At 44.6% G+C, this 19,461-nt stretch overlaps 1 protein-coding gene across 1 annotated transcript in view; it reads left to right on the forward strand.

The window, feature by feature from the left end:
• The window catches only part of LOC141082234 (uncharacterized), a 55,129-nt gene extending 41,732 nt beyond the window's left edge, over positions 1-13,397 (forward strand). Inside the window, exons 2-3 of the mRNA XM_073566173.1 lie at positions 434-524; positions 10,849-13,397. Of these exons, the coding sequence (XP_073422274.1) occupies positions 10,998-11,777 (780 nt within the window). The 5' untranslated portion in view covers positions 434-524; positions 10,849-10,997 and the 3' untranslated portion in view covers positions 11,778-13,397. The remainder of the gene's footprint in view (positions 1-433; positions 525-10,848) is intronic.
• The last annotated feature ends 6,064 nt before the right edge of the window (positions 13,398-19,461 follow it).

Here is a 19,461-nt window from a genome sequence, read left to right on the forward strand (position 1 = left end):
GAGATCTGTACAAGGACATCATAATGGAGGTTCCCCAGCCCCTCACATCACCAGGTAATAGACAGGACTAATTACACACGGCCTATAATTATCTGTATGTAGAGAATGAATTCAGTCCCTGTATGTGTTTCCTCCAGATCTGTCCAGTGAGAGGACAACACCAGAGAGATGTCCCCATCCTCTTCTTCCACAGGACTGTAACCAAGAAGATCCCAGTGCTCCTCAGGATCATCAGGTAGATGGAGAGAAGGTGTCAGGAGATCTCCCCTATGATGTGTAGACGGCTGTGAAGGTCTTGTGCTCAGTCTTGTTTTATCCACCAGTATTATATGTTTTATACTTGTGTAATGAGAATGGTGGAGATGGCAGGATTAGAGCTGATCATAGATGGGACTTCTCCATCTGTCTGTGACTTTTACAATATTTGTTTCAGGGTGAAGATCTGACCCATATTAATACTACAGAGACATATGTGAGGGGTGATGAGCGGTGTAATGAGGAGATTCCCACATATGACTACCCAGGTGAGTAGTAACCACTGAATGCAGAGAAGTCACAGATTCCTCTCAGTCACCGGCTGTGGCTGCTTTATCGGTGGTGTAGTCCGGCCGTATTACCATGATCACCATTTTGCCTCTAGACCACAACATTCTCCTCCACCCTAAACTGTTCAAATGACTTTGGGCATTGAAAGCCCTTTTCTATAGAACTTACAACCTATTACATTGTTTTTGACCCTAAGGAATTTAGATTACTGCACAATCTCTCCTGAAATGGGGAGCAATATTATTTTCTTTGTGCAGTGGATGATTTTGCAAACTCCCCTCTCCCGCTCTCTGACCACAATCTTCTTTCATTCTCTATCAAGAACTGCCAGGCCGCTCAGGTCACCCCCACTGTCCATACTTATAGAGACATACAGGCCATTAACACCCAGAAACTTATGAAGAACTTGCATTCTTCATTGGCCCCTATCTCCTCCCTCTCCTGTCCTGATTCTGCATTGAAGCATTACAATGAAACACTTCAAACTGCCCTGGATGAATTTGCACCCCCTATAAATAGAACACCACAACACAGATGGCGACAACCCTGGCACACGGTGCAAACACGTTTCCTGCAGCGGCTCCAGGTGCGCCGAACGTCTGTGGAGAAAATCCAATCTACACGAAGATTTCATCCATTATAAGTTTATGCTTAGAACATACAACACTGCCCTTCACCTCTCCAAACAAACCTATTTCAACACCCTCATCACCTCACTGTCCAATAACCCGAAACGTCTCTTTGACACTTATCATTCTATACTCAACCCAAGAGTACAGGCCCCAACCACGGAGCTCTGAGCTGACGATCTGGCCAATTACTTCAAAGAAAAAATTGACCAGATTCGACAGGAAATTATCTCCCAATCACCTCATACCATGCACTGTCCTCCCTCCCCCACTGCATCTAGCTCACTCTCTGATTTTGAACCAGTAACAGAAGAAGAAGTAAGCAGGCTCCTTGAATCTTCTCGCCCAACCTTTTGCATCAGTGACCCATTTCCGTCACATCTCCTCCAGTCCCTTTCCCCTGCTGTCACCCCTCACCTAACTAAAATATTTAACCTCTCTCTTTCTCTTCTGGTATCTTTCCCTCATTTAAGCATGCCATCATACATCCACTACTTAAAAAACCATCCCTCGACCAAAACTGTGCCGCTAACTATAGACCTGTCTCTAATCTTCCCTTCATCTCTAAACTCCTGGAACGCATGGTCCACTCCCGTCTTATCCGCTATCTCTCTGATAACTCTCTTCTCGACCCTCTCCAATCCGGTTTACGCTCCTTACACTCTACTGAAACTGCCCTCAATAAAGTCTCTAATGATCTACTAACAGCTAAACCAAATGGTCATTACTCCATGCTAATTCTCTTGGATCTCTCTGCAGCATTCGACACTGTGGATCATCAGCTCCTCCTCCTCACTATGCTCCGTTCCATTGGCCTCAAGGACACCGTTCTCTCCTGGTTCTCCTCCTATCTCTCTGACCGCTCCTTTACTGTATCTTTTGCCGGTTCCTCCTCCTCTCACCTTCCCCTTACTGTTGGGGTTCCTCAAGGATCGGTTCTAGGCCCCCTCCTCTTCTCCTTGTACACTGCCCCTATTGGTCAAACAATCAGTAGATTTGGTTTCCAGTACCATCTCTATGCTGATGACACACAATTATACACTTCTTCTCCTGACATCACACCAGTCTTTCTAGAAAACACCGGCGATTGTCTAAACGCTGCGTCTAACATCATGTCCTCACTATATCTGACACTGAACCTGTCAAAGACTGAACTCCTTGTATTTCCTCCCTCTACTAATGTACCTATACCCGACATTGCCATTTCTGTGTGTGGCTCCGTTATTACTCCCCAGCAACATGCCCGCTGTCTTGGGGTCATACTTGATTCCGAGCTTTCCTTTGCCCTCCACATTCGATCACTGGCTCGCTCTTGTCATCTGCACCTCAAAAACATTTCTAGAATTCGACCTTTTCTTTTGCAAAAACTCTTACTGTTTCTCTTATTCATTCTCGTCTCGACTATTGTAACTCTCTTCTAATCGGTCTCCCTCTTACCAAACTCTCCCCTCTCCAATCTGTCTTGAATGCTGCAGCCAGGATCATATTCCTCCCCAATCGTTACACCGATGCCTCTACCTTGTGACAGTCATTACACTGGCTACCCATCCACTCCAGAATCCAGTACAAACTTATTACCCTCACCCTCAAAGCCCTCCATGGCTCAGCACCACCCTACATCTCCTCCCTTGTTTCAGTATACCACCCTACCCGCGCCCTCCGTTCTGCTGATGACCTGAGGTTAGCATCCTCAATAATCAGAACCTCCCACTCCCGTCTCCAAGACTTTACACGTGCCGCGCCAATTCTTTGGAATGCACTTCCCAGGTCAATACGATTAGTCCCCAGTCCCCACAATTTTAAGCGTGCTCTAAAAACGCATTTATTCAGACTGGCCTATCACCTCAACACATTAATCTAATCTATCCCTGTGTGGCACAGCCAAAAGTTTTACCATAACCAGGTTCCCCGCATCATGTTCCCACATGCTTTATGCATTCATTAGCCCTCTGTGTCTGTACTGTTACACACTTAACATTATGGCTGGTCCATACAATCAGGGCAACTGTTACCACCCACCTTTCGTGTCTACCTCTTTCCTCATAGATTGTAAGCTTGCGAGCAGGGCCCTCATTCCTCTTGGCATTTGTTATAATCTATGTGATTATTGTTATGCTGTAATGTGCTGCAGAATATGTCGGCGCTATAGAAATAAAATGTATTATTATTATTATTTTCTCTGATCTTCTGGTCAGGATTCATAGTAGCTCCAATGGTCCACCATAAATGAATTCAACTCTGGTTTACTGTTGTGTAATCTGTATTTGTAGTTTTCAGTAATGAGATTCTCGTGCTCTGGGGCGGGGCTGTGGGCGGGGCTTTATGCGGTGCTCTGATTACATATTCATCTGTATTGGCTTATGACAGGTCGCTGATCCCTCACTGACCTGCCCCCATTATTACATAATGCATATAATAGCATTGATGTTATTGTTGATAATGCCTATAATATTGTGGCTATTGTGAGGCTTAGAAAACAATTATATCCAGCACAATGTCACCGGCGATGGCGGCGTCATTTGACTTTTTGAATGTAAAATATGCTGGAATAATTAGCGGTTGCCATGTCGTGTTTGGAGAGCCCCTGATGTGCCTAAACAGTGGAAACCCCCAACAAGTGACCCCATTTTGAAACTAGACCCTTTAGGCAACTTATCCAGATGTGTATTGAGCACCTTGAACCCACAGGTGCTTTACAGAAGTTTATTGCGTAGAGCCATGGAAATAAAAAAAAATAAAATTTTTCCTAAATCTTTTTACCTCGATATATATTTTAGTTTGTCCTGAGTATGCTGACACCCCCATATGTGGGGGTAAACCACTGTTTGGGTGCATGGCAGAGCTCGGAAGGGAAGGAGCGCCATATTGGAGAGCAGATTTTGCTGGAAGTGTTTGTGGGTGACATGTCACATTGTCAGAGCCCCTGAGGTGCCAGAACAGCATAAGCCCCCAAAAGTGACTGCATTTTACCAAATACTTCCCTGAATGAATTCTTCTAGTGGTGCAGTGAGCATACTGACCCCACAGCTGTTCCATAGAAAATTATACCATTGGGCAGTGAAGAAAAAATAATTACATTTTAACCACTAAAATATTGTTTTAACCCCAGATTTTACATTGGAAAATAGGTAGATAGGTAAATGGTCATCATAGGTAAACCTATGGGTGTACATAGATGAATTTGCAAGGGGTGTCATTTCCAATTCCCAGAGGGGTGTCATTTCCAAAATGGGGTCACTTCAGGAGAGATTCTGCTTTTATGACACTTTGGAGAGCCGCTAAGTGCCAAAACAACAGAATTCCCCCTGAAGTGACCCCATTTTGCAAATGACACCCCTCTGGGAATTCATCTATGGATATAGTGACCATTTTCACTACATGGATGATTTCCAGAAACTCATAGTGGAAGATTCAGAGCAAAAATTGCAAAAATGTCATTGTAGTGCCCAATATATTGTGCCCAGCTTGTGTCTCTGGAGACCTCCCCCCACCTACCCCCGGAAATTGTTAAGTCAGCTCTACTCAAATGTGTCTGTCACTAAGTAAACCAAATGCTTGAATGTCAAAACAGTTCAAAAACGTGGTTCTGTGTGGAAGATTGTAAAGCCGTCATGGAGGCATAAGGCTGGCAGTGATGGGCATTGTGGGTAATAATAGCGGGGATCATGCCTCATTCCTCTCTAGGAACATACACGACATCTTCTCTGGGGGTTCTTTCTTGTTTCAGTTACTGGGATGAGTGCAATAAAATGTCGCTCAGTGAGTCTTCTGACATCTTCAGATTCTAAAGGATTGGCGCGGACAAAATTTTCAAAAACAAGATTTACATGACCTTTTCCTGATAATCAAGGAAAGTATCTGCATTTCCGGCTTTTTTGTGTAACACAAAAGAATTATATGTGGCCACCTGAAACAAATACATGACTAACTTTTTATACCAGGTATATGATTTTCTTGATACCTGGTATGGCTGTAGAACCTGATCTGCAAGGTCCACACCCCATATATTTGTTGTAGTCAATGACAGACACAGGTTTTGGAGTGGTGGATCCCTGTTGGTCTGCAGTGGCCCTTGTGGCATCTGTGTGGATCGAGCTCAGGATAAAAATATCTTTTTCATCCTTATACTTAAGGACAAGCAGCTCTCCATTGCATAAAGCCCCTGACTGCCCCATTCGAAAATGTTCTTTGACCAATGATTGTGGAAACCCCTGATGGTTTTTGAGAATGGTCCCACAAGCCCCTATGTTATGTTCAACCAGACTTTTAAATAGAGGTATGCTGGTGTAGTAGTTGTCAACATACAGATTGTAGCCTTTTTGTAAAAAAAGGCTCAAAATGATTTTTCCAGATGTCCCCAGATAAGTAGGGCATCCTGGTGGGTTTAGTTGGCTGTCTTTCCCCTCATAAATGTGAAAAGCTGATGTGTATCCGGTTGAACTCACGCACATTTTATAGAGCTTTATTCCGAACTTTGCCCTCTTAGAAGGAATAAATTGCTTGAGGTGCAGTCTTCCTTTGAATTTTACAAGGGACTCATCAATGGAAATGTTTTCTGTTGGGGTGTAGAGCTTTAAGAACTTTTCTGTCAAGTCTTCGATGATGGGTCTGATTTTGTATATTCTGTCATGTTCTGGGGCATTTCTGGGCAGGCATTGACTATTGTCATTATAATGCCAAAATCTCATGAGCATTTCATAACGGGTCCTAGGAAGAACGGCAAAAACATAGGGGTGGCTTGAACAGGGCTTTTTTAACAAGACACATAGCGAATGTAAGTCCTAAAAAAAATTTCATTTCTAGTTGGTGTCCTTAAATTTGATCTATGAATTGGGACGCATATAAATTTGTAGGACAATATGCTCTAGCAAGCTATCTGTCATAAATAAATTAAAAAAATAATTGGTCCAAAATTTTCCACCTCCACATTTATACCAGGAATGGCATTAAAATTAGGGATGAATGGAGTAGCCGAATCTGAAGCCTCCCATCTGGGAAATGCTACATCAAGAGGCAAAGCCCCTTGGACATTGGTGTGCGCCAATTCACGAGCACTAGGGACAGCGCTAGTACTGGGCATTGTTCCCTGAGTTGGAGACATTTCTCCAGAAGCGCTATTTGTCCTTCTTGTTGTACTGGTCCTTGTGTGTGAGGATGGACCAGAATCACTGCTCATTTCTGAGCTATCACTGTCGCTGCTACTAAAGCCCTCGAAATCCACATCACCATCTGACACTGCACTTTCTTCGCTGTCAGAACATAAAAGTGCATAAGCCTCCTCTGCAGTATACTACTGACTGGCCATTTTATTTATTTATTTTTTTTTTCGTAAATAGAAAACTACGACATGACGTGACCAAATTATTGGGCAGGCAATTGAGAAAAGTCTAATTCTTTACCCTATCCCTAACTTTAGAATAAACCCTAACAGTAACCCTAACTTTAGTCCCAACACTAACCCTAACTATAGCACTAACCCTAACCTGCCTTATCTGTTTTTTACTTTATAGCAAAATCGCTGACTGACACAGCTCTTGGCAGCAGCACTTGTAAGGCTACTTTCACACTAGCGTTTCCTGGAGCTGTGGAGGGATGCGCATGGCCGCCCCTCCTCCGGTCAGCTCCGCCTATGGGCGCATGACGCTGCATGCGACCTGCGTATCCTATCTTTAGCATTGGGTACGCAGGCCGTGCGCAGGTATGTATTTGCTGGCGCATGCGTCCTGTTGACGGTGCGCCGAGCGCACCAAAATGCAACACGGTTAAAGTTTTTTGCATAGCTTGCCATTTTTATGGACAATTTAAAGAGGTTGTCCACTACTTTTTAGTAACCCCCCTATTGTATCCCCCGGGGCCCATAATGATTTTTGTAATTACCTTGCGTTGCCAATTCTGCCTGTGAGCGGCGCTATGCGGGCGGCTGAGTCCGAGTCATGTGACCGCCAGGCTACAGCCGCCGCTAACATCCGCTGTCACGTCAATTTCCTGACTATGGAAATTGATGTGACATCATCAGCAGGCGTGACCCAGTATCAACACACTGCTGTCACTCATCAAGAGTCACAGTAGTGTGTGGGCGGTGCTGCATCACACATCACAGCCCCGTCACTCTGCAGCGTCTGTCTCCTCACCCATCAAGAGTGACGGGGCTGTGTAGGGGTTGGACAGGCTGTCTGCCAGCTGTGCGAGGGGTGGACAGGCCATGCAGGGGTCTGCGGGCTGCTGTGCGGGGGGCCACCGTGCAGGGGTCTGCAGGCTGTCTGCTGGCTGTACGGGAGGTGAAGGAGCTGAGCGGGGTCTGCGGCCTGTCTGCCAGCTGTGCGGGGGGTGGGCGGGCTGTGTGGGGGTATGCAGGCTGTCTGCTGGTGCCGGCTCTGCGGGGGGTGGAAGGGTCGTGCGGGGGTCTGTGGGCTGCTGTGCGGGGGGTGGTGGGCGTTCTGTGCTGGGGTCTGCAGGCTGTCTGCTGGCTGTGCAGGGGGTGGACGGGCCGTGCGGTGGTCTGCCGGCTTTGCGGGAGGGTGGGCGGGCTGTTTGGGTGTTGCCAGGGCTGTGCGGGGGAGTCTGCGAGCTGTGCTGGCGGTGTCGGGGCTGTGCGGGGGGGTGTGTGCGCGTGCGTGTGTATGCAGGCAAGCATCATCCAGTGGGACTACAAGTCCCATCAGGTGATGCTTGCTACACTGTCAGTGAGTGACACATTAGCCAATGATGGGACAGAAGTAGTCCCATCATCCGGCTAATGTGTTGAAAGTGAAAAAAAAAAAAACCACATACTGAACATACAACATATAGAATATACATATAACATACAACACATAACATAGAGTATATACTTACCAATCACCTAGTTCCCCGAAGCCATCAATCTTCTGTAATAAAAATAAAATAATAAAGCAACCTATACTCACCTTTCCGCTGTAGTCCAGATAATAACGAGGGTCCCACGACGATCTCCCGTGTAGAGCAGCCGCATCAGCTGATGCGACCGCTCTCCAGGGGCCCCAGCAATGAAATGATAGACGGAGGTAATCCTCCGCTGTGTATCCCTCCGCCGCCGGGAAAGTGGGCCCGTAACCCTAACCCAAGCCCTAACCCTAATTCTCATGCCGCATTGCTAAAAAGTGAGAGCCTGAACTCATGTAACCTCAGTGATGCACTGCAGGAGCCATTGTCTCCTGTCAGTTCACCACTGGGAGGCACTATAGAGCGGCCACATCACCTGATGTCACTGTTCTATAGGGGAGATCGTCGTGGGACACTCGTTATTAATTGGACTGTGCCGGACAGGGAGTATACGGTTTGTTTATTTTTTTACTTTTTATTAGAGGAGACCGAGGGTGTCGCTTGGATCTGGGCGTGCAATAAAAATATGATATCCATGTTGTGTTTTATTTAATTAAAATACTTTATTCTTATGTGTGTGGTTTTTTTTAACCCTTTATTTCTATAAGATTAATAATGGAAAGGCTGACGCCACTCCATTATTAACCGGGCTTAATGTCATTTTCCAATAGCAAGGTGACATTAACCCCTTATTACCCCTTATTACCCCATATCCCACCGCTACACGGGAGTGGGAAGAGAGGAGGGGCTAAGTGCCAGAATTGGCGCATCTTATATATGCGCCATTTCTGGGGCGGCTGCAGGCTGGTATTTGTAGCTGGGGGGGTCCAATATCCATGGCTCCTTCCTAGGCTATGAATATCAGCCCGCAGTATAAAATTTAGGGGGACCCCCACGTCATTTTCTTGGGGGGTCCCCTATTTTAATAGCCAGTAAAGGCTATGAAGACAGCTGCGGGCTGATATTCATAGCCTGGGAAAAGGCCATGGGTATTGTCCCATTCCCAGGCAAAAAATATTGGCCCCCGGCAGTCGGCTTTCCTCCTCTGGTGCAGAAAATTGCGCTGGAGCCCACGCCATTTTTTTTTTTACTTTCTAAAATGAAACATAGTTCATTAATAAACATGGATATGGAAATATCTATGGATATCTATGGAAAAATCTATGGAAATATCTATGGAAATAAAGTATCTATGGAAAAATCTATATATAAATCCATATATCTATCCCATATCTATCTTTCTATCTAGCTATCTATCCCATATCTATCTATCTATCTACGTGTGTAATGAAGTGTGGGTTGGACAAGTGTAAATGAGGAGGTTGGACAGAAATGACAACACAAATCTTTCTTTTTTTGTTAAATAACATCTTTATTTAGGTTACAAAAACACATACAATCCACATGTAAAAAAGCACATGAAAAACCGCATGACAAACGCATCAATAACGCACCTGCATTTTCTGCCAACAGCTGTGGATTCTGTGTGGAATAATCCGCCCTGGAATCCGCCCGGTGTGCACACAGCCTTATAGCTCTCAGCACTATAACGGTGTGTACATGGGGACTTATTATTAAGAACGCCTGTGTCTGTGCACGCTCCTGTGTGTGCGCTCATGATGCTTGCAATGTGTTTTATGTGAACATGTGGCGGATTGTGCTGTGGATTTTTCTGTGTGGATTTTGCTATATCCACAGGTACAATGACCGGCGTTTTATCTGCAGATTTATAGCGGATTTTGTGCGGCTTCCACCTGCATTTTGACACCTGCGGATTCTTATAATGGAACAGGTGAAAAACGCTGCGGAATCCGACATTCTACAGAAATGAACCCTCAGCGTTTATGCTGCTGATTTTCTGCACCATGTGCACAGCAGTTTTTGTTTTACATTGACTATAATGGTACTGTACAATGCAGGAGAATCTGCTGCTGATCCACAGGGCCAAATCCGCTGCAGATCCACAGTAGAATCCACAACGTGTGCACAGACCCTTACAATAAGATGCTTCAGATTGAAGAGAGAGGAGGGAGAGGTTTGGGTGTGTTTTGGAGTGGGTGTGCAAGGTGCTGGCTTAGGCCTCTCTCACACTACAGTTTTTTGTGTCAGTTAAAATCCGCCAAAAAGGCGGACAAGCGGATCCGTTCTTAACTGATGTGAACGGATGCCACAGGATCCGTTTTTTGACAGATCCGCAAAATGAGGAAATTTAAAGGAACCGCTGGTCAGAGAGAGAGAGAATTTTTTTTTTTGTCCGGCACCCAGACAGAATTTTGGGTTAAATCAGTGTCTGGAGGATCCGCCGCCCAAAAAAACGTTGCAAGCTCCGTTTGGAAATCTTTGAGGATGTTGACGGACACCAACATTGTGGCGGATCCTCATAAAAACAGATGCAACGGACGGCAATCTGTCAAGATCCGCCAATAATGAAAGTCAATGGGGAAAAAAACGTATCCGCAAAGAAAAATGGCGGATCCGTTTTTTTTCCAAATCGGCGGATCTTGACTGATTGTCAAAAATGGAAGTGTGAAAGAGGCCTTACAGGCCAGTGCAATGCATCATGGAACTTGTAGTATTAGAGCACAGTAAGTCGGGAGAAAGAAAGTTGTCAATTAACCCCATGAGAGCTGGAACCAGCACTGAAAATGTGCTGCGAGAGGATGATAAAAGGTAATATTGCTAAAATAAACACAGTGGATGTTTTTAGTGGCACATAATAGCAAGATTTATGAAAAAAAAGTTACAGTAGTGGACAACTTCTTTAAGTAGAAATGTTCAAAAATATAAAACTCAATGATATTTTATGAAAGAAAATTGTTTTTTGTCTTGGTAGATGACTGTACCAGGATATCAGAGGGACAGCTGACAGCTTCAATTTTTAAATCTGATGATCTTGAGATCCTACAAAATACGACTGAAGTGATTGCTGTTACTCCAGATATATCATCATCCATTCACAGCAAAGATCGGTCATCTGATCCTATGAAACAGGTCCCATCTTCTGATTCATTACCGACTACTAAGGAAAATCAAAGTCACAAAAAAGGCATTAAAAAACAAACTGCTCCTAAAGCAAAAAATTCATTTTCATGTTCAGAATGTGGGAAATGTTTTCACAAGAAATCTCATTTTGTTACACACCAGAGAACTCACACAGGGGAGAAGCCTTTTTCATGTTCAGAATGTGGGAAATGTTTTAACCAGAAAGGGAATCTTGATGAACACCATAGAACTCACACAGGAGAGAAGCCTTTTTCATGTTCAGAATGTGGGAAATGTTTTAACCGGAAATCAAGTTTGGTTGATCACCATAGAACTCACATGGGGGAGAAGCCTTTTTCCTGTTCAGATTGTGGGAAATGTTTTAACCAGAAATCACATTTTGTTAACCACCAGAGAATTCACACAGGGGAGAAGCCTTTTTCCTGTTCAGAATGTGGGAAATGTTTTAACCGGAAATCAAGTTTGGTTGATCACCATAGAACTCACACTGGGGAGAATCCTTTTTCCTGTTCAGATTGTGGGAAATGTTTTAACCAGAAATCACATTTTGTTAACCACCAGAGAATTCACACAGGGGAGAAGCCTTTTTCCTGTTCAGAATGTGGGAAATGTTTTAACCAGAAAGGGGATCTTGTTAAGCACCAAAGAACTCACACAGGGGAGAAGCCTTTTTCCTGTTCAGAATGTGGGAAATGTTTTAACCAGAAAGGGGATCTTGTTAAGCACCAAAGAACTCACACAGGAGAAAAGCCTTTTTGATGTTCAGAATGTGGGAAATGTTTTACTCAGATTTTAAGTCTTGTTACACATGAGAGAATTCACACAGCAGAGAAGCCATATTCATGTTCAGAATGTGGGAAATGTTTTAAATGGAAAATACAGTTGTGGCCAAAAGTATTGACCCCCCCTGCAATTCTGTCAGATAACACTCAGTTTCTTCCTGAAAATGATTGCAAACACAAATTCTTTGGTATTATCTTCATTTAATTTGTCTTAAATGAAAAAACACAAAAGAGAATGAAGCAAAAAGCGAAACATTGATCATTTCACACAAAACTCCAAAAATGGGCCAGACAAAAGTATTGGCACCCTCAGCCTAATACTTGGTTGCACAACCTTTAGCCAAAATAACTGCGACCAACCGCTTCCGGTAACCATAAATGAGTTTCTTACAATGCTCTGCTGGAATTTTAGACCATTCTTCTTTGGCAAACTGCTCCAGGTCCCTGATATTTGAAGGGTGCCTTCTCCAAACTGCCATTTTTAGATCTCTCCACAGGTGTTCTATGGGATTCAGGTCTGGACTCATTGCTGGCCACCTTAGAAGTCTCCAGTGCTTTCTCTCAAACCATTTTCTAGTGCTTTTTGAAGTGTGTTTTGGGTCATTGTCCTGCTGGAAGACCCATGACCTCTGAGGGAGACCCAGCTTTCTCACACTGGACCCTACATTATGCTGAAAAATTTGTTGGTAGTCTTCTGACTTCATAATGCCATGCACACTGTCAAGCAGTCCAGTGCCAGAGGCAGCAAAGCAACCCCAAAACATCAGGGAACCTCCGCCATGTTTGACTGTAGGGACCGTGTTCTTTTCTTTGAATGCCTCTTTTTTCTCCTGTAAACTCTATGTTGATGCCTTTGCCCAAAAAGCTCTACTTTTGTCTCATCTGACCAGAGAACATTCTTCTAAATCGTTTTAGGCTTTTTCAGGTAAGTTTTGGCAAACTCCAGCCTGGCTTTTTTATGTCTCGGGGTAAGAAGTGGGGTCTTCCTGGGTCTCCTACCATACAGTCCCTTTTCATTCAGATGCCGACGGATAGTACAGGTTTACACTGTTGTACCCTCAGACTCCAGGGCAGCTTGAACTTGTTTGGATGTTAGTCGAGGTTCTTTAACATCCGCACAATCTTGCGTTGAAATCTCTTGTCAATTTTTCTTTTCTGTCCACATCTAGAGAGGTTAGCCACAGTGCCATGGGCTTTAAACTTCTTAATGACACTGCGCACGGTAGACACAGGAACATTCAGGTCTTTGGAGATGGACTTGTAGCCTAGAGATTGCTCATGCTTCCTCTTTGGTCTTCTATCTTTTCTCCATGCTCAATGTGGTACACACAAGGACACAGGACAGAGGTTGAGTCAACTTTAATCCATGTCAACTGGCTGTGAGTGTGATTTAGTTATTGCCAAAACCTGTTAGGTGCCACAGGTAAGTTACATGTGCTGTTAATTACACAAATTAGAGAAGCATCACATGATTTTTCGAACAGTGTCAATACTTTTGTCCACCCTCTTTTATGTATGGTGTGGAATTATATCCAATTTGGCTTTAGGACAATTCTTTTTGTGTTTTTTCATTTAAGACAAATTAAATGAAGATAATAATACCAAAGAATTTGTGTTTGCAATCATTTTCAGGAAGAAACTGAGTATTATCTGACAGAATTGCAGGGGTGTCAATACTTTTGGCCACAACTGTAGATCTTGAACGCCATCAAAGAACACACACAGGGGAGAAGCCTTTTTTGCTGTTCAGAATGTGGGAAATGTTTTAACCGGAAAGCTATTCTTGTTAGACATCAGAGCAGTCACACAGAGGAGAAGCAATTTTCATTTTCTTAATGTGGGAAATATTTTACTTGGAAATCAACTGTTAATAAACATCAGAGACGTCACATAGGGGAGAAGCCTTTTTTATGTTCATAATGTTGGAATAGTTTTAACCAAAATAGAATTTTCTTAAATGGGTTGTCTCTTGTCATTCCTCATGTTTTCTGATAAAAGGATAAAACTAAACTTTATTAATTCAAAATGTAAAACTATACCCATAATTCACCCCCTTAAGGTTAGTCAGTAGGTGACTAATAGAAAAAACATGTACCCCAAAGTTCAGTATATAAGGTGAGGTGACGTATACTGTGACGGAGTCAGCTTCAGCTGAACTGATTTCTAGAGTGGACCCTCTGGGTCGTGGCACCCACCCACCTAGGGCGAGCTGACCTTGTGAGGGACCACCACCTATACAGGGAGTGTCAGGGCAAGACCAAGGGGGTGAGCCACCGCGACTGCTGGAACCAGACGGCCGGCTCAAGAAAGATACGTGTTAGTGTCTGGCAACAGGGAACGTGCAGGGTACAAGACATATCAAAGCGTGGTCACAGGGTTTCTTCAATAAAGCATGGTCTCAGGGTTTAATCAGGAACAAGACATACTTACAAGGACAAAGTGAAACATAGCAAGGTGCGTGCATTGGCACGACAAGGTCCAAGGCATGATACGTGCTAGGTGGCACTCCAGGGTTCCCGCAAGGGCTAGATGGCATTGGACATCTGGCAACGATCGACAGGCTCCGGACATTAGTCTGCAGTCATCAGGTTCCGGACCTCTGGCAGCGATCGGCAGGCTCCGGACATCCGCCAGGCAAGCCAGGGTTCAGGCAAGGAGGGACGCCAGAGTTCAAGACATGGTGCATGTTAGGAGACACGCCAAGGTCCAAGGCAGGGGTCCAGACAGCATGAGTGCTGGGAGAAACCAGGGTCCAAGGCAAAGTTCAAGGCAGGGCGCGTGCTAGGGGGCACACCAGGGTCCAAGGCAGGGTGCAAGGCAAGGTGCGTGTTAGGGGCTATGCCAGGTTCAGACTAGGGCAAGGGCCTGCATGTGCTAGGAGGCATGCCAGGATTCAGGCTAGGGCCTGTGCATGCTAGGAGGCACGCCAGGGTTCATGGCAGGACCTGCGGGTGCTTTAGAGATGCACGGCGAGGTATGTCAAGGAGCAACCTAGGGCCTGCGCGTGCCAAGATGGCACACAGTGCAGCGACAGCGTGAGTGCAAGGAAGCACAGAGCACGGCTGGGGCACTGGCTAGCTGGTCAGGCTGAGGCTCAGACTGGCGAGCACGGCTGAGGCACAACAGTGGACACAGCTAAGTCACTAACCGACATGCACGACAGGCACAAGCAGGCGGGCACAGCTAAGGCAGGCATGGCTGAGGCACAAACAGGAGGGAGAGGGAAGGCCAGGTGCGTGCAGAGGGCTCACGAAGAAGCAAGGCAAGGCAAAGTACAAATCAAGGAGCAGAACGTAGGCTGAAGCACAGAGCCGGGTACAAGAAAGGGAAGCAGAGCGTATGCTAGAGCCCAGAGCCAAGTCAGAGACATAGAGCAGTGTACAGATAGGTAGTGGAATGTATGCTGAGGCACAGAGCCAGGTACAAGGGAAAAGCGGAGCATATGCCAAAGCACAGAGCCGGGTATATGGCAAAGCACAGAGTACAAGATAAGACTTGTGCTAAAGGAGTACAGAAGGTCAGAATGAAAAGATAGAGCTCAAGACAGATTGGATTGGAGAAGCAGGAAGCTCATCTGCATATTTCCGGTGTATTCTGGGAAGAGGAGAAGAGTCGCCTTAAGCTGATCGATCGCTGGGACTTGCCGCGTCTCGCTATTTGAGGACATCGCAAAACCGGGGATTGGAGAAGCAGGAAGCTCATCTGCATATTTCCGGTGCATTCTGGGAAGAGAAGAAGAGTCGCCTTAAGCTGATCGATCGCTGGGACTTGCCGGGTCTCGCTGTTTGAGGACATCGCAAAAGCAGGGATTGGAGAAGCAGGAAGCTCATCTGCATATTTCCGGTGTATTCTGGGAAGAGGAGAAGAGTCGCCTTAAGCTGATCGATCGTTGGGACTTGCCGCGTCTCGCTGTTTGAGGACATCGCAAAACCAGGGATTGGAGAAGCAGGAAGCTCATCTACATATTTCCGATGCATTTTGGGAAGAGGAAAAGAGTCGCCTTAAGCTGATCGATCGCTGGGACTTGCCGGGTCTCGCTGTTTGAGGACATCGCAAAACCATGGATTGGAGAAACAGGAAGCTCATCTGCATATTTACGGTGCATTCTGGGAAGAGGAGAAGAGTCGCCTTAAGCTGATCGATCGCTGGGACTTGCCGAGTCTCGCTGTTTGAGGACATCGCAAAACCACCCATCATAGACTGCATCGGCAATAGCAATATGGAAGAGAAGAAAATCCACATGGTCACCTGCAACACATGCTACATGTTTATGGATCTGCCGGCCCAAAAACTCAACTTTACCTGTCAGAAGTGCAAACTTGTTGCCCTCTTAGAGGAAAAGGTGCAGGGACTGGAAGAAAGAATAGCAACATTGAAGGTAATTTAAGAACATGAGGACTTCTTGGATGAAGCAGAAGCAATCATTCAGGATACGGAAAGTGAGAAAAGCTTCAGAGCACATACAGAGGCTGAAAAGTGGAGCCATGTGACGAAAAGAAGCAAACGGATCAAGTGGTCACCCACACAGCTTAGCAACCAATATGAAGCCCTCATGCTGGAGAACAAAAATAGCACAGCTCAGGATGATACCGTATCTCCAAGAGAAGACACACTATCAACAAAAGAAGTTACTCTGTCAACAAAAGCGGAAACAAAAGACACTCAAAAACACTCACGAGCAACAAGCAGTGCGTCCGGAAAGAAAAGAAGAGTGGTAGTTATGGGCGACTCACTACTAAGAGGCACGGGGGCAACTATCTGCAGACCGGACATAACCGCAAGAGAAGTATGCTACCTCCCAGGAGCAAAAATCAAGGATGTGGCCAACAGGATACCAACTATCCTCAAATCCAAGGATGATGACCCTTTCCTACTGATACATGTAGGCACAAATGACACAGCAATAAATGACCTACCAACTATCTGCGTGAATTACCTCTACGATGGACTTCTCGCAAGAGATGGAATACACCTCACAAAACCTGGGAATCACACATTCGCCAGAAAACTTGCAACACTCATCAGGAGGGATTTAAACTAGAAGAAGAGGGGATGGGAGGAAAAACAGCAGACAAGAACATGCAGAAGGACAAACTAATCAAGGATACTAGATGTGGTAAAGAGGACCCAAGACAGGGTACTCAGAAGGAAGCTAAGAAAAAGGAAGCAAAACTTCTTTCCTGCATGCTGACCAACGCACAGAGCCTGACCAATGAGATTGAAGATCTGGAGTTGGTAATGTATGAGGAAAAATACGACATAGTAGGAATAACTGAGACATGGTTAGACGACAGCTATGACTGGGCGGCTAACTTGCAAGGATATGATTTGTTTAGGAGGGATCATAGAAAAAGGAAAGGGGGTGGAGTCTGTCCATATATAAAGTCCACTTTAAAGCCCACACTAAGAAGATATTCAAGAGGGAAATGAAGAGGTGGAGTCTCTATGGGTGGAGATACAAGGAGGGAAAAGTAATAAAATCCTCATAGGGGTTTGTTATAAGCCACCAAATATAACAGAAGCCACTGAAAATGTATTATTGAAACAAATAGACAAAGCAGCAAATCCCAATGAGGTGATTATTATGGGGGACTTCAACTACCCCGACATAGACCGGGAAACTGAAACCTGCGGATCTCAGAAAGGAAACCAATTTCTGTCGGTGACCAAGGATAATTCTCTGTCACCACTTGTGCAGGGCCCAACTAGAGGGACAGCCCTTCTGGACTTAATGTTAAGCCACAGGCCAGATAGAATAACAGAAGTCCGAGTCGATGGCACCGAGGGAACAGTGACCACAATATAACACAATTCCACTTGTCCTTCAGTAAGGTGCCCTGGAAGGGGGTTACCAAAACGCTGAATTTCAGGAAAGCAAAGTTTGATCAGCTTAGAGAGGAGCTTCGCCGAATTGATTGGGACAATGTCCTCAAAAATAGGAGCACAGAAAATAAATGGGAAATATTTAAATCAGTTTTACACACCCACTGCGAGCTAGCCATACCGTACAGAAATAAAAGGGCTAGGAACAGGAGAACACCAATGTGGCTAAATAAGGATGTAAAAAGGGCAATAAAGAACAAGAACAAGGCATTTAGGAAGCTAAACAAGAAGGCAATGAAGAAGCATTAAAAAGTTATAGAGAAAAAAATAAAATGTGTAAAAAACAAATACATTTAGCAAAAGTGGAAACTGATAGACTCATTGCTAAGGAAAGTAAAACAAACCCCAAACTATTCTTTAATTATATAAACAGTAAAAAGATTCAAATTGATGGTGCCGGGCCTTTAAAGAACAACAAGGGTGAAATCATAGAGCGCGATGTGGGAAAAGCAAATGTTTTAAATACTTTTTTCTCAACAGTGTTCACACAGGAAAAGGATTTGCCAGGCGAAATGCAGAGTGATAATGTAAACTCCCCATTAAGTATTACCTGCCTAACCCAGGAAGAAGTGCAGAACCGCCTTAGTAAGATGAAAATGGACAAATCACCAGGCCCTGATGGCATTCACCCTCGGGTAATGAGGGAGTTAAGTAATGTGATAGACAGGCCTCTATTCCTTATATTTAAAGACTCTATAGAAACAGGGTCTGTTCCTTTTTATTGGCGGCAAGCAAATGTGGTACCAATATTAAAAAAGGGGTGTAAAAGGGAACCTGGAAACTATAGGCCGGTAAGCTTAACATCTGTTGTGGGTAAAATTTTTGAAGGGTTTCTAAGGGATACCATTATGGGATATCTCAATGTTAATAAATGTTTAACTCCATATCAACATGGATTTTGAAGGATCGCTCCTGTCAGACTAACCTGATCAGCTTCTATGAGGATGTAAGCTCTCAAATGGACCAAGGAGAATCATTGGATGTCATTTATCTCGACTTCTCTAAAGCATTTGACACTGTCCCACATAAAAGATTGGTCAGTAAGATGAGAAAGCTTGGGCTAGGGGAAAATGTGTGTAGATGGGTAGGTAGCTGGCTTAGTGATAGAAAACAAAGAGTGGTTATTAATGGGGCATCCTCAGATTGGGCCAGGGTTACTAGTGGGGCACCACAGGGGTCTGTATTGGGCCCCCTACTATGTAATATATTTATTAATGATCTAGTGGATGGCTTACACAGTAAAATATCAGTATTTGCAGATGATACAAAACTATGTAAGGTAGTTAAAACAAAGGAGGACAGTTTGCAACTACAGACAGATTTGAGTAAATTGGAGAATTGGGCTGAAAAATGGCAAATGAGGTTTAACACAGATAAGTGTAAGGTTATGCACATGGGAAGGAGAAACAGATGCTACAATTACTTACTAAATGGGAAACTGCTGGGGAAATCAGACATGGAAAAAGACTTAGGCATCTTAGTCAATAAGAAGCTAAATTGGAGTGCCCAGTGTCAGGCAGCTGCCACCAAAGCAAATAGGGTCATGGGATGCATCAGAAGAGGTCTGGGGACACAAGATGAAAACATAATTCTCCCTCTGTACAAAATCACTCGTCAGACCACACTTGGAGTATTGTGTGCAATTTTGGACGCCGGTGCTCAAGAAAGACATTACTGAACTTGAAAGGGTTCAAAGGCGGGCTACTAGAATGATAAATGGAGTTGGTTCACTACAATACCCAGAAAGGTTATCAAAATTAGGTCTATTTACTCTAGAA

Source organism: Dendrobates tinctorius, unplaced genomic scaffold, assembly GCF_039654945.1.
Source record: "Dendrobates tinctorius isolate UK_male_01 unplaced genomic scaffold, ASM3965494v1 ptg000017l, whole genome shotgun sequence".
NCBI classification, from domain to species: Eukaryota; Metazoa; Chordata; class Amphibia; order Anura; family Dendrobatidae; genus Dendrobates; species Dendrobates tinctorius.